At 33.6% G+C, this 14,221-nt stretch overlaps 1 protein-coding gene across 8 annotated transcripts in view; it reads right to left on the bottom strand.

Moving 5' to 3' along the window:
* Nucleotides 1-14,221, bottom strand: part of CHD9 (chromodomain helicase DNA binding protein 9) — a 177,749-nt gene that overhangs the window by 111,740 nt on the left and 51,788 nt on the right. For all 8 annotated transcript variants that reach the window (XM_074314881.1, XM_019732338.2, XM_074314879.1 and 5 more), the window contains exon 2: nucleotides 5,174-6,784. In XM_074314881.1, the coding sequence (XP_074170982.1) occupies nucleotides 5,174-6,619 (1,446 nt within the window). In that variant the 5' untranslated portion in view covers nucleotides 6,620-6,784. The remainder of the gene's footprint in view (nucleotides 1-5,173; nucleotides 6,785-14,221) is intronic.

The raw sequence follows: 14,221 nt of genomic DNA on the forward strand, positions 1-14,221 counted from the left end.
AGATTTTCCTTCTTTTAAGACGAATTACAAAATTAGCTACGTTTCTGCTTAAGATAATTTTCAAATATCTAATGTGTTCCAACAGATTCTTACTTAAGTGAGGGTAATTCCTGGAGGCGTAAGAATAAACACTACAAGACCTCCCTATAAAAATCTAAGATTTTTCTTTATCTTTTCCTAACCAAGACTACCATCATCACCATAACCTTTGGGGGGAAAAGAAAACCATATAATTAAAGGTTTGGATACTTAATAGAATATATTTCAACTATCTGGAAAGTGTACTAATCTATATATTTCCTTGACGTTGTTGGATAGCAGAGAACTTGTCCTATTTGTTTACCTTCCTTCGTTATTTGTATTCGCCACTCAGGAGCTAAATAGACAATATGAATGATATGTCCTGCAGTGAACCCCAAAACTACAACCACAGATTCTTAAGAGTTGAAAAGAACCTACCAGTATAGTCCATTTTCTACCCACGACAGGAATTCCTTCTGTGGCACATCTGAGACATTCCATCTCCCCACTCTCAGTGAAAGAGCTTTATTTCAAACTTCTTTATTATACTACATGATAATCTGCTTTTCTGTGACTTCCGCGTAGTAGGACTAATTCTGACCTCTAAAGTCCTTTAAACATTTGAAGAAAACTGTCAGATTTACCTTTTGGGCATTAGTTGTTATCATCTTAAACAAAATCATAAAAAATGTCAGAACACTTTTGGAAGGAATAGCTATTTCAGCTTATTTTTTTTTCTTTCTTTTGTTTGTTTGTTTGCTTTGGGGTTGTTTTTTTCCTCTGGCAATGGATAAACTATTTGCCAGTATAATCTGAAAACATGAGATGTATAGTCTTCTACATTTAAAGGTTCTAAAGCAAGTTTTTGCCTCATCAGTAAGGTAGATTTTTTTTGTGGGGGAGGGTTGAGTAGGGAGAAACCATTGAGTATCTATTACGATGCATTACAATACTTTGAAGTACAGTGAACGTGGTTAAGAACACATACAAAGGAATCAAATTTCGTTTGAATCCAGCCTGGCCACTGGCTGTGTAAATTGGGGTATATTACTTAACTTCTCTGTACCTCAGTTTCCTCCCAAAGGAACTGAAGGAAATTAACTGTATCCAAATAAATGGATTGTTGTGAGGGATCAATGTGTTAATATACGTTAAGTGGTAAGAACAGTGCTGGGCACGAAGAAGTGCCCTGTGTGTGTGTTAGTTACTATCATTTTTGCTATCACTGTGCACCTACTTTAAATTGAGTTATTATGGCAATAAATGCAAGAAAAATCCAAAGATATTTTAATTATCTTGATTCAGATTTTTACAGATCTCAATAATAACCTTGCTTTTACATGGTACTTTTAGCAACCCTACAATGGCAAATTACGCAGCCGTTCAAAATCATTTTCAGAAGAATATCTGATGACATTAAAAATGCCTGCAACGTATTAATTGAGAAGTTAAAAAAGCAACTTGGCAACCTCATAAAGTATATGATCTCAATTTCGTTTCTTAAAATATGTAGGTAGAGGACAGGAGAGAGACAAGCAACAGATCTCACTGGAAACTCACACAACAAAATGGCAACAGTGGTGTCTTCTGCTAGTGATGTTGCAAGTCACTTATTTTTCATCTCTTTGCTTTCTATATGGTCCAATTATTTTATAACAACCATGTATTAAATTTTTTATCAGAAAAAATCCAATTATTTTAAAATGTGCCTTACATAGGCTGTTCAACCCTGAGTTTCTCTAAGTTTTTTTTTTTCTTTTTAAGCTTATAAGTAATGTAAGTTTCTCTACCTCTGGGAAAAACACAAAATAAAAATTCAAGGTAGTAAAATAAAGTAATACATTCATCAAAATACGAAAGCCAACAAAGGATTATGTATAATTACATACATCCCAAAATTCTATTCTTTTGATTGCTATTTTCAGCTATCCTACATGTTTTTCATGGCTACAGAACTTATCCATTTAATTTACTAACATTGAGCGATCACACCATGATCCATGTTATTTCCACTTCACAAATAAGATAAAAATGAAAGATTTTGTTACAAAATAGCAGAAAGTATTTGTCATAAGAGGATGAAATTTATAGTATTAGTCACTCAAAATTCCTTTGCTCTAAAAATTAGAGAAAAAAATAAGCTAGTATTTTCTTTATTATGTTTTGTGAGTACATTTAGAAACACGGTGTAGCATCTCACCTTTTTTTCTTTTCTCTTTTTTAAGTGGTAAAATTCTAGAGTCAATTACATAAGAAATGTTCTCAGCAATATTCACTGTTTTTAACGACTGATACAGACTTTATTATATCCACAACCTCCCCACCCCAGTTGGGGTATAAGAAAAAGTGAGGTTTAAAAATAATTCTTACATATTGAAAATTTTCACTAAAGTTTCGTAGAATTTAAACAGTGTACCTTCCATGAATTTTCTGACAACAAACTAAAGAATATATTGTTTTGGCTACAACAAATCTCTTTTTTTTTTTAAATTTGATAAAGCAAAACTTCTGCCACTTTATTATTTTTTAATCTCTTAACTTCTATATATATTTAACAATGTTAATTTCATCTGAAATGAATTTACTGCAATTAAGAGTTTTTAAAAAACCTAAAGAAAGAATTTATTTCCATACAACCTGGAGAAACACCATAATAATATAAGAACTCCTTACTAACATTTGGGCAATGTAGTAACAACCGTAACCATCCAGAACATGCCCAAAATTACATAGGCAAAAAACATATGCTCCACCAAAATTTGTCATACATCACACATATTAAGTCATTTGAATTTCACATTACTTAGGATATGTGACTTATGTAATTTAGTGTGTATATATATATATATATATATATATATATATGACCTCTTATATATATATAATCATCTTTATCATCATAATAACCCCCTAACATCTCTCCTCTTCACTCCCACAATCAGCAACTACCAGATATCATTCTGAACACAAATAAATAGGAAACTTGGGAACAGACTTTCATTTCAGTAAGTCAAAAAAGTATTCCAAACCAACTGCCTTTTATCAGTTTTTGAACATATAATAAAAAGAACAAGAAGTTAGCAAAACAAACTCTGAAACAAAAAGGTGAGCAGATTTCAACAAAGTCTCCTGAATTTATCAGTGCAAATTAAGGTAACTTATGAAAGGTTGCTTATGATGGGTCTGAAAAGAATTTCTCTCAGATAGTACAATACTCTATACGCCAGCATTAGGGACAACTTTAGTTATTTATAATTATCTTCCAGTCATTCCAAATCTATCAAAAAGGGGTCTTTAATTCTTTTTAAATCCAGTAGAACTATTTAGAAAAACATGAATTTAAAAAGAAAATTAAAATGATGACAAGGCCTTAGAAAAATAAAATTTTAAGAAGTTAATAATTTTCAGGCTTCATGACTTCAATTATATTCTGGCCAAAGTGATTAGTCAAACTAGTCAGAAATCTACATATAAAGTGAATAGATGACCCAAGAGTCAATCAGTTTTTCCCAGGGTCCAGCTAAGATGCTTGACCCTCTTCCAGTAGAGGGAGCAAAATCATAATATTCAAATTCAGACCACAAAAAGAAGAGGAGAAGGATTTAGAAGAGCCTTTTAAATATACGAAAATCTACCTAGACATTTAAAAAAAAAGTACTGAAAATACCATTTGAAACAGAACTAAAAATCAACCCAAAGGAAAAGATAAGAGACTTTTTTCTTTTTCAAACATTTCAAGATTTTGAATGAGAAAATGATCCCTAAATATTTAATTTCAAGAACTGTGGCATACTTTGTTGTTCACCAAATCTCACAGGTAACCAAGGCATTGAAGCATTCTGAATCCTTAATTTAACGAGGTTTCAAAAAATGATAAAATAATGCATTAAATACATTTTTATTATGAAAGTAATTTATTCACATGACAAAAACAATAGAAAACAAAGTATAATTTTACTACCCTAAAAATCTATTTCCTCCCAGTACCTTCTTTTTTTTCCCAGTATCTTTTCATATGCATATTTTCATAGTATGAAAAAAGTATTATTACGAAAATACTTATTTAGTGCTTCTATATAACTAGGCATGGTTCTAATAAGCACTTTTACATGTTATAACTCTTATGATCCTTACCAAAGCCCTATTACATCTTATTATTATTCCACATTTAAAGATGAAGCAAGTGAGACGCATAGAAATTATATAAATGACTAAAAAGTCAACAGCTAACAAATAACAGGAGCCAAGATTCTAACCCAGATAGTCTGGGTAACAGAGCCTACACTCTTAACCACTTTACTGTGATCTTAATTTTGAATCCTTTTCCCCTATCTTTAACAAATTCTCACTGTTAGTCTTCAAAGTCTTCTTAATGCCTATAATAGTCCATCTAATATGGATATAATAAATTATGCTGTTTTCAGTGGTCCCTTATAGATATAGCAAGATAATTATCTTTGCGTATATTACTTTTGCTATGTTTGGGTTATTGTAATAAAGTATTTTTTTATATTCAAATATACCACCAAATTGCTTTCCAAAATATTTGTATCGATTAACAAAGCTATTATAAGTTCCAATTTCACCATAAATTTGCCAGCATTAACACTAAAAACATTTTATAAGCGATAAAAATGAAACCATGCTGCAAAATGAATTATCACTATTGTTACATACTAATGTTGTTTACTAATTCAATTTCCTCTTTTGTGAATTTCAGCTTATATATAAGGCTTTATGTAGTTACCAAACAGATCTTAAGTTTGCTCATCAATGTATGAGCTTTTTATAGGAATATTAACCCTATATCCATCATATATGCAGTAAAATGTTCCCAATATGCTGTTTCCCTTTAAATTATGGCTATTAAGTTCTGATTTGTTTTTGATAATAAATCTTTCTGTTAAAGGCAATCATAATTAAAAGTTACAAGGTCTTAAAACCTTACAATTTTCTAACTATGTTACTCCACTGCTTTGCTTTGAGCACATCAATACATGGCTTTCAAATAAGTCTTAAATAGAAACCTATGTAAAAATATGCATATTCATTTAATAGTACTGATTAGTTTGATCAATTCTGATGTCTCATATAAAATTAACTCAGTGATTAAAAGCCCACCCTACCCCAAATCACCAAAAGAGCTACATACCTGTCGCTGTAAACATAGGCGATTTCTGTCATGTAAATGCTGATGATTTGAAAGTGATGAATGCCAACTCCGAGCCTGACTATGCAACTGAGTTTGAGTCATATCTGAAGGCCGTGTTACAAGATGTGAAGTAAAGTGCCGATCAAGGTCATGATCTAAAACATGACTTGAATTTTCCTGCCCAAATGTTGACTCATCAAATTGGGGAAGGAGACCTTCCTGAAGGAGGTCTTCTGGGTCAAGTCCTGTGAATGGCTCAGTTTGAGACTCCATTTGATGAAGTAAATTCTCTTCTAAAGACGAAAAGCCATTAGTTTCTACATGATCATTGAAATGGCCCATTTGAGTTCCTGAGTCAACAGGACCCGGGAAGTTCATGTGCACAGGAGATAATTTTGAATTGCTGTAATTACCCTGAGGATGTGATGAATGCATCATTTGGAAACTGTTTGAATTGGGATTTAGCATATGCTGAGTAGATTCTTGCTTGATTCCCCTATGAGGCGAAAAGGAATTACTTCCAGTAAAGTCAGATAAAGTCTGATTTGCATGATTAGGTGCTAGGACTGCAGAGGACTGAAGAAGGCTGTTCGGAGATATGTGATTACTGGAAAAGGAGTAATGTGAAGAAAACTGCTGTGAATTACTGACAGAACAAGAAGTCATATTTGGAGAAGGCCCATTAAAATTTCCTTCTTGCCGACTGCTACACTTGAGAAAGTGTACTGAAGGATTGGACGTTTGAGAAAACTGTTGCATCGAAAGAGACTGTTGTGAAGTAGATGCATTAGTAATTTGTGGTGGGTGGTTAACACTGACTCTGTGTGGACCAGAAACATTAATATCCATATAATTTTTAGACTGGCTATGAGAATTTTGCCCTGGGTTAAGATTATTTCTGTTTTGCTGTGAGCGCAGTGAAGTACACTGTGTGTGTTGTTCATTGGCCTGAAATAAGGCAAAGTCAGGGTGTGCTACAAAGCTTTTATTCTGATGCATAGAGTGAGAATGTCCTTGTTGGTGAAAAGGAGATCCATTTTGATTGGATATGCTAGTAGCGGTCTGATGGCCCCACATTGGACTGCCATCTGCGACATCTGGAAACAAACCATTGGGCTGGGTTTGGGGGTGGATCGGAGAACAATTAAACTGAGAGTGTGGAGATAACACATGTTCCGCTGGGCTACCAAAAGACTGATTAACGTGATGAAATTTCATTGAATCAAACTGATTTAACTGTTCATAATCAGTCATCTTCTGATGTGTTGGAGTACCTTGAACATGGTTCAATGAGTCTATGTGCAAAGGTTCAAATTCTGCACCCAAGTTCAATTCATCAACTAGTGAAACAGGTCCTGGTTGTACAAATGCATCATCTGATAAACCTTCTAAAGTCTCACTAAAAAGATTGGCATCATCAAAAAAGTCCATCATTGGATCTGTCATCTTGAAAAATTCAGTAACAACCTGAGCTGTTCACTCCAAATGAAGTATATTGAGCTTCTCTGCAGTAGATATTATTGGATCATTTCCAAAGGTCATCAACTAATCCGAAGCAGGTCAATGTTCATTACTGCTCTAGATAACGACATGTCCTGAAACGTCAGAATCCTAGAAAAATAAGAACAAAAGCAATTAAAGTTTATTTAAATAATGAGCACTCATTAAAATTCTACAAAGTTTATATGTGATTTAAAAAACAAAATCTCAGTGTACAATGTTATTTGGTAGAATAATTTATTGCAAACAGCTCATTAATTTTCCCTACAAAGAAAAAAAATGCTGGTGCAGGGGACATGACTATATGCATTTAAAAGTAACAATGCGCATTACTTCACTTTGAAGTTCATATATTATGATGACAGAATCTACTCTTGAGAATGGTATGTCACTCTGTACAATACCATGAAATGGCCATCGCTCCCCAGCAGCTCTAGTATATATAAAATATATGTGTATTATACTTCAAAGTTATATCTTATTAAGAGAGCTGACATGAGATCCTCTCAATGTGTTGTGATCTTTTCCTTTAGATCTCTGAGCAGATAAATCTATTATTTCATAGAGTATATGTGGAAATGCATCAAGAAAAGCGATTGTATGAGGTCATAAGTGGTCCAAAATGAGGTAAGTTAGACATCCAATCAACGGACAGACCAGACAGACATGTGGCATATTGGCGACATGCCTCCATGTTGCTACCATGGTCCTGCTGTCACTGATCATGGACTATCAGCCTTTCTGACAGCCAACAAATTCAGACATCTGTGGAGCTAAACCAAGTACCTTCCGGTCCATAGTTATAGACATTACTCTGTCCCTAAGGTGCCCCTCCATTAAATAATTTGGAAAGTACACGTTGCTTATTATAGTTACTAAAGTGGGCAAATAAATGTGTACTGACAATCAACCCAAGGCAAAAACAGAAGCTTGAGCTAAGCAATAAATTGGTCTCAATGTAGTCTCAAGAGAAAACATAATTACACTTATGTATATATTTATATATACATACACATTCACACTATTTATGTTTGGGAAGGATTTAACAGGATACTTGCTGATATGAAATGGCTAGCCAATTTTCTTCCAGGCTTTTATCATTCCAAACATTTTTTTAAAGATTTTTATTAAAATATAACTAATATACAATATTATTAGTTTCAGGCATACATCATAGTTATTCAACAGTACCCACCTGGCACTATACAGAGTTATTATCGCATTATTTATTGTATTCCCTATGCTAAGTAAGGGATCACCATAAGTCTGGCAACCATCTGACACTATACCACACCATTACAATATTATTGACTGTATTTCCTATCTTGTATATTACATCCCCAAGACTTATCTTTTTTATAGCTGCATTCCAAACATTTTTAATAAAAGTATTTATGGTTTTGCCCCCACTGTCTTGCATAGAAAACCACAAATGGAGGTTCTTGCTTGTCTACATATTAATTTATTCAAAAATTAGCAAATGCCTAAGAAACTTTTCCAGAACTTCTATTTTTGAGGCCCATATTAGGAAATATAAATTTCCTAAACAAAATGTCTGCTATTTAAATATAGAAATACTTCCAAAAAATCCTGAGAAGTAAAAACTATCAAAATCTATATTAATTTTACCTAGAAATGGACTTATTAACAATCACAATGATATCTAAGTACTTTAACAAATATGACTTTAGAAAAAAATATGGAAAAAAAAGAATTACTTTTCCAGATTTTATAATTGTGAGACCAAGCAAATGGAAAACTATGCAAACTGAACTGAACAAAGCATAAGCCGAAAAAATAAGGTAGGTGAAGTCACTTCTCTGGAACAAACATATCTTTTATTTAGTTAGCTTCAGACTCTAAATTAGGGAACATCTATGTATACCTAAGCCATTAATTAGGAAAGCAATGTCTTATGTTTTTATATGAAGATGTGATTATTTAACAAGGGGAAAATAAAAAGAAATACAATGAAAGTTACTGAATCCAATATACCATCAAATATAAGGTATTATCAGCTGATGTAACATGAAGAAAAATGCTGCCAATTAAACTGACACTATACCACTTCAAATTTTTATTTTATAATTAATAAAATAACTTTTTTAAATGGCCATGAAACACATGAAAACTCAGTATCAGACATTAAGGGAATGCAAATTAAAATCACAATATTACTTCATACCTAATAGAGATGATATAAAAAATGGAAAATAACAAGTGTTGGAGAGGATGTGTAGAAACTGGAACCCTTACACGTTGCTGGTAGGAATGTAAAATGGTGCAGGCACTGAGAAAAAGAGTGATAGTTTCTCAAAATGTGAAACATACGTAGAATTATCATATAACCTAGCAATTCCATGCCTACTAGATATACACTACACACCCAAAACAATTAAAAACAGGGACTCATAGATATTTATACACAAATGTTATAGTAGCATTATTCACAATAGCCAAAAGTTGAAAATAATTCGTGTCGATCAACAGAATAAAATCTGATATATATATGTGTGTGTATACACACACACACAGACATATATATATAAAATGGAATATTATCTAACCATAAAAAGGGGATGTAATTCTGATACACACAACATGGATGAACCTTGAAAACATTATGCTAACTACAATAACCAGACACAAAAGGGAAAATATTGTATGATTTCTCTTATACATCGAGAATAGGCAAATTCAGAGACAGAGCGATGAGCAATGACCAGGGCTGGGAAGAGGAGCACGCAGGGGGCTCTTTCTTACAGAGCACTGTTTCTGTTTGGGGTGATTTGGAGTATTTGGAAATAGTGATGATGGTTGCATAATAATTGTTAACAGAAATGCCACTGAATTGTACACTTAATAAAAATGGTACATTTTATGTTATAGCTTCACACACACACACACACACACACACACACACACACACCAGGCATGCTCCTTCCTCAAAGACTGCACTTGCACTCTTCCCTCATTTCACCGTCTTCTCAAAAGTCACCTTGTCAGTGAGGCCCTTCCTGACCACCTATCGAAATGTCATCATTCCCCTCCACATTTCACATTCCCCGGCCCTGCTTTACATTTTGGCCTTAGTACTGGCTAACATTCTATATATTTTATATACTTATTTGGTTTCAAGTCTATGTTCCCTGTAAAATGTAAGTTCTAGGAGGTCAGAAGTTTTTATTTGATGTATCCCTAGTACCTAGTAAACGGCATCTATCACATAGTAAGCAGTCAACAAATATTTATGGAATGTACAAACAAAACTTTCATTTTAGGTGGCGGAGAAGGAACGCTATGAAAGGCAGTAACTGTGTTTTGTCCTTTTAGAAAACCTATGTGAAACTTTTTTATAAAATGGCAACAGTGGTTATCTGGACATTGACTTCATGGCGGACGTTGACTTTATGGCCCATTTAAAAACCGTTTTTAATTTTTAATTGTAGTAAAATATACATAACAGACTTTGCCATCTTAACCGTTAAGTGTATAGTTTAGTATAGTCACACTGTTGTGCAACCGATCTCTAGAATTTTTTCACCTTGCAAATCTGAAACCCTGTGCCCATTAAACAACTGTATTTTCCCGCTCCCCAGCCCCAGGCAACCACCATTCTACCTTGTTTCTATGAATTTGAGTCCTTTCGATACCTCATATACGTAGAATCATATATGTATTTTTTTGACTGGCTTATTTTACTTAGCATAATATCCTCAAGATTCATCTACTTTATAGCACATGTCATACATAATATACGATTGTATGCATATTATGGCTCATTTTTAATTTGGCTGGGTATTTTTCAAGTTCTTTTTGAACGAGAAGCATGATGTGCTGCTAAAAAAAGAAGTCCACCCTTTGGTAGAATACTTAGCTATTTCATGGGAAGCGGAGTAAAAGATGTCTAGATTTTTTAATCCGGACATCAACTGTGTCTCTGCTTAATACACTTAACCGTTATTTATAAGCCTAAAACAAACATTTTCAAAGTAGGCTAAAACGATCCAAGAGAAATTTCATTACCCAAAATTGTAGACAAAAACCTATTAGTATATATTTGCTTTACCCTTGGCAGGAGACCAAAATTCTAATCTCTGGTACTAACTGAAAGTGTGAAAATATTTTTCACCCTCTGGCCTGCAGTTTCCTCATCAATGACCAGTTTGAATTGGATGCATGTGAAGGTGTATATTTTGGTTTATTTTCTGTCCACATATTCACAAATCTTTAAGAACTCTATAGATTTCCAAGAAAGGAATTTAAAAACAAGCAAATAACCCAACCAACTAGAGATATAAGCTCCATCAGAAAAAAAAAAAAAGCTTGAAATCCTCATGAAGGAATAAATGCAAGGAAGATATAAAGTAGTGGGCTCTATATTCTAAAATAAAAAACTTATCTGAGATTTAACTTCAAAAATGCTTTTTAATTATCAAAATATCTTTTTTTCCTCTTGAAGACATCAACCATAACATTCTCTATACCTGAAATTCTCAAAAAAATTAAGTTAAAGGTCATTATATTGAATAAGATTGTCATTTTTTTTATTTTCTATGTGTATATGACCTTAACATATAAAATCACATGTACTAGCAAAAATTAGAACCTAACAGAAAAATAAACCAATTTGTAATAGTTATCTAAGACATCCTTCTAAATTATTTCCAACAGCTAATTAACAAATCTTTAGGTTGTTTTATTAACGTACAATATACAAAATCATTACAGAAGCCCACTTGATAAGAGGCTTTAATGTCACGTATTCCAATCCCTGTATTTGTTTATACAACTCTATTAAATCCCATCCTTACTTCTGCTCTATGTATTCTTGATATGTTTTAGATTAGTCTAACTGTATTATGTATATATTCAACTGTTTGATTGTAAAACAAATTAGATCACTAGTTAATTAGAAAACTATTTAGCAAATATGAGTTAACCAAGGCATAGCTGAAGGAGCTCAGGATTGAGTTCAAATTCCAACTGCTATCTATAAGCTGTGTAACCTTGAGCAGTTTTTGGAAGCTCTCTGAGTCTGTTTCTTCATCTGACCATCTACCATTGCAGGGTTGTTGTAGAGTTCAGAAGAATATATTCAAAATACTAAAATATAGTAAGTGTTCAATAAATACTATTTACCCTTTCATGGACCTGTAGAACTAGGAGCACAGACCAAGATTCTATGCTGACTTCCTAAAAAAATTACTAAGACCCAAGCCTATTATATCTGATTATACTTAGATGGTACTTGCAATTCATTTTTAAAATATTTTATACTAGTTATCACATGCCTAAACTTAACTTTGTCCTGACAACATATATATACTTCTCATCTTATTCCCTTGCTAACGATAGCAAGGTCTCTCCACCCTTATTTGCTTCCATTCTCCCAAAGGTAATCCATGCTTCAATCTCATTATAAATACTGTCTGAATTCATCAAACTTTCTCAAATCTCCATTAACTCTTTCCAGAAGTTCTCTGCATACAACAGTGCTCCCCACCACTCACCTTCCACGATTTGATAAAGTAATGACTTTGTGATTAAACTCAAGCTCTACCATCTCTAGGAAGCCTGTGTACACACGTACACACACACACACACACACTGGAACTGTTAAGCACTCATTTTTTGTATTCCACACCTTACACACAGCGTTATCATTCTTGGTCTATTTGTCTGTCTTCCCTACTAAATGAGACAAGTGAAGATTGGTTCTTATTCATTTTTGTATCCCTAACTTCTACTAGTATAATTCCTGGCACAGAATACTCAAACACTTTCAAGAATTAAAAAATGTCCTATCGTAAAACAAAACCTTTTGATCCTTAATAGTTATGCCAAAAGTTGAGATTCAAAAGCATTCTTTTAAGCAATGGCATATCACTTTTATGACTTGAAGAAGGCCCCCACTGAACTATATACTTTAAAACGTTAAAAATAGTGAAGTTTATGTTATACAGATATTACACACACACGAATGGCTCAGTGATGCAAGTTAAAGTTTAATTCCATTATCCCTCAAAGAACCCTCCTTTCATCGATAAGTCATTCTGCACGGGGCCCTAGAGCAATGTACCGTGTTTACCCGAAAATAAGACCAGGTTTTATATTAATTTTTGCTCCAAAAGATGCATTAGGGCTGATGTTCAGGGGATGTCATTCTGAAAAATCATGCTAGGGCTTATTTTCCGGTTAGGTCTTATTTTCAGGGAAACATGGTAGTTAAAAGAACAGGCTCTGAAAGTAGACTGGTACGGCTGGAATCCTGGCTTTATCACTTATTAGTTGAGCTATGTATTCTTAGGCAAATCAGTCATTTTGAAGCTCAGTTTCTTCACCTGTGAAATGGAGATTGTAACAGTACTGCTCTCATAGAACCACAATCAATAATCTATATGGAGCACTGTGTAAACAGTTTTCACACTGCGCCCCTTGGACTGCTGGGTAATCTTCAGCCACTGAGAGAGAGAGAGAGAGAGAGGGCTTTAGACCTCCCATCCCCACTTCCTCCCCAATAAAACATTTCACCCTGAATATTCTACTTTCACTTATTTTGCAAATTGAGCTTTCAAATAGGATTTTTTTAAAAACAAAGGATGCCTTGGTTTAAAAACTAAAAACCACTCATCTTAATAGCAACCACCAATGCTTATATTAACATCTTCCTAAGTAGGTACCCATTTACTAAATTCAGTTTTGTTGGCATTCACACTTAATTTCGTGTTACTCTGCATCTCACAGAAAGGAAAATCGTTACAACACAATCTCCTCTCTACTGTTGTTAAAAAATGATTGAGGATAACTAATTTTGGGCTGATACTGAAATTAATTACAAGTTTCCCAGTTGTTACCAAGTCAGGTCAAGTTCTTGAATTCAAAATCCTGAACATCAATCATACGCATAACCAAATTAAGTGTAAATACATAGTCTAAAGTCATATAAATTTCAATTAATATGAAAAACAGGAAATTGATTTAAATGCAGAATTCTCCCAAGTTTGAAATGCAGTGAAAACTGATACCCAGGTTTAGTATCACCATCTGACTGAGGGTTGCTGCCGGGTTTAGAAATACATTCGAAGTTCCTCAGATCTAGTCAGTGCTTAATAAATGTAGTCTTCCCTCTCATACTTGTCATCTCTGTTGACTTCCCGAGAGCCAACAGTCATTCAAACTCTCCCTTGACAGGAGGTTTTCCCGTTTAAATTCACCAACAATCTTTTCAGAATCATGTATCTGTCTTTGTATCTATTCCTTTTTTGTTCTCCTCTCAGAAGAGGAAATGTGACTTCTCCCAAGATAAATCTTGCACTTCTTAATACCATTCCATCTAGCCTTTTAAAGGACTTAGACCCACACACATTCTGACTCTCTCAGGGATTTTTAATCCCCTTGCAATTGCCTTCTAACTTGAGGCATCAGCAGACCTCCCCTACTTGAACAAAAATGTACAAACCAAATCACTTTATTTCTACCCTTCCACTCAATGACAAACATTGCAAATAAATGATCCACTGCCTCCATTTTCCAAACACCCATTTG

This window comes from Rhinolophus sinicus, linkage group LG11, assembly GCF_036562045.2.
Source record: "Rhinolophus sinicus isolate RSC01 linkage group LG11, ASM3656204v1, whole genome shotgun sequence".
NCBI classification, from domain to species: domain Eukaryota; kingdom Metazoa; phylum Chordata; class Mammalia; order Chiroptera; family Rhinolophidae; genus Rhinolophus; species Rhinolophus sinicus.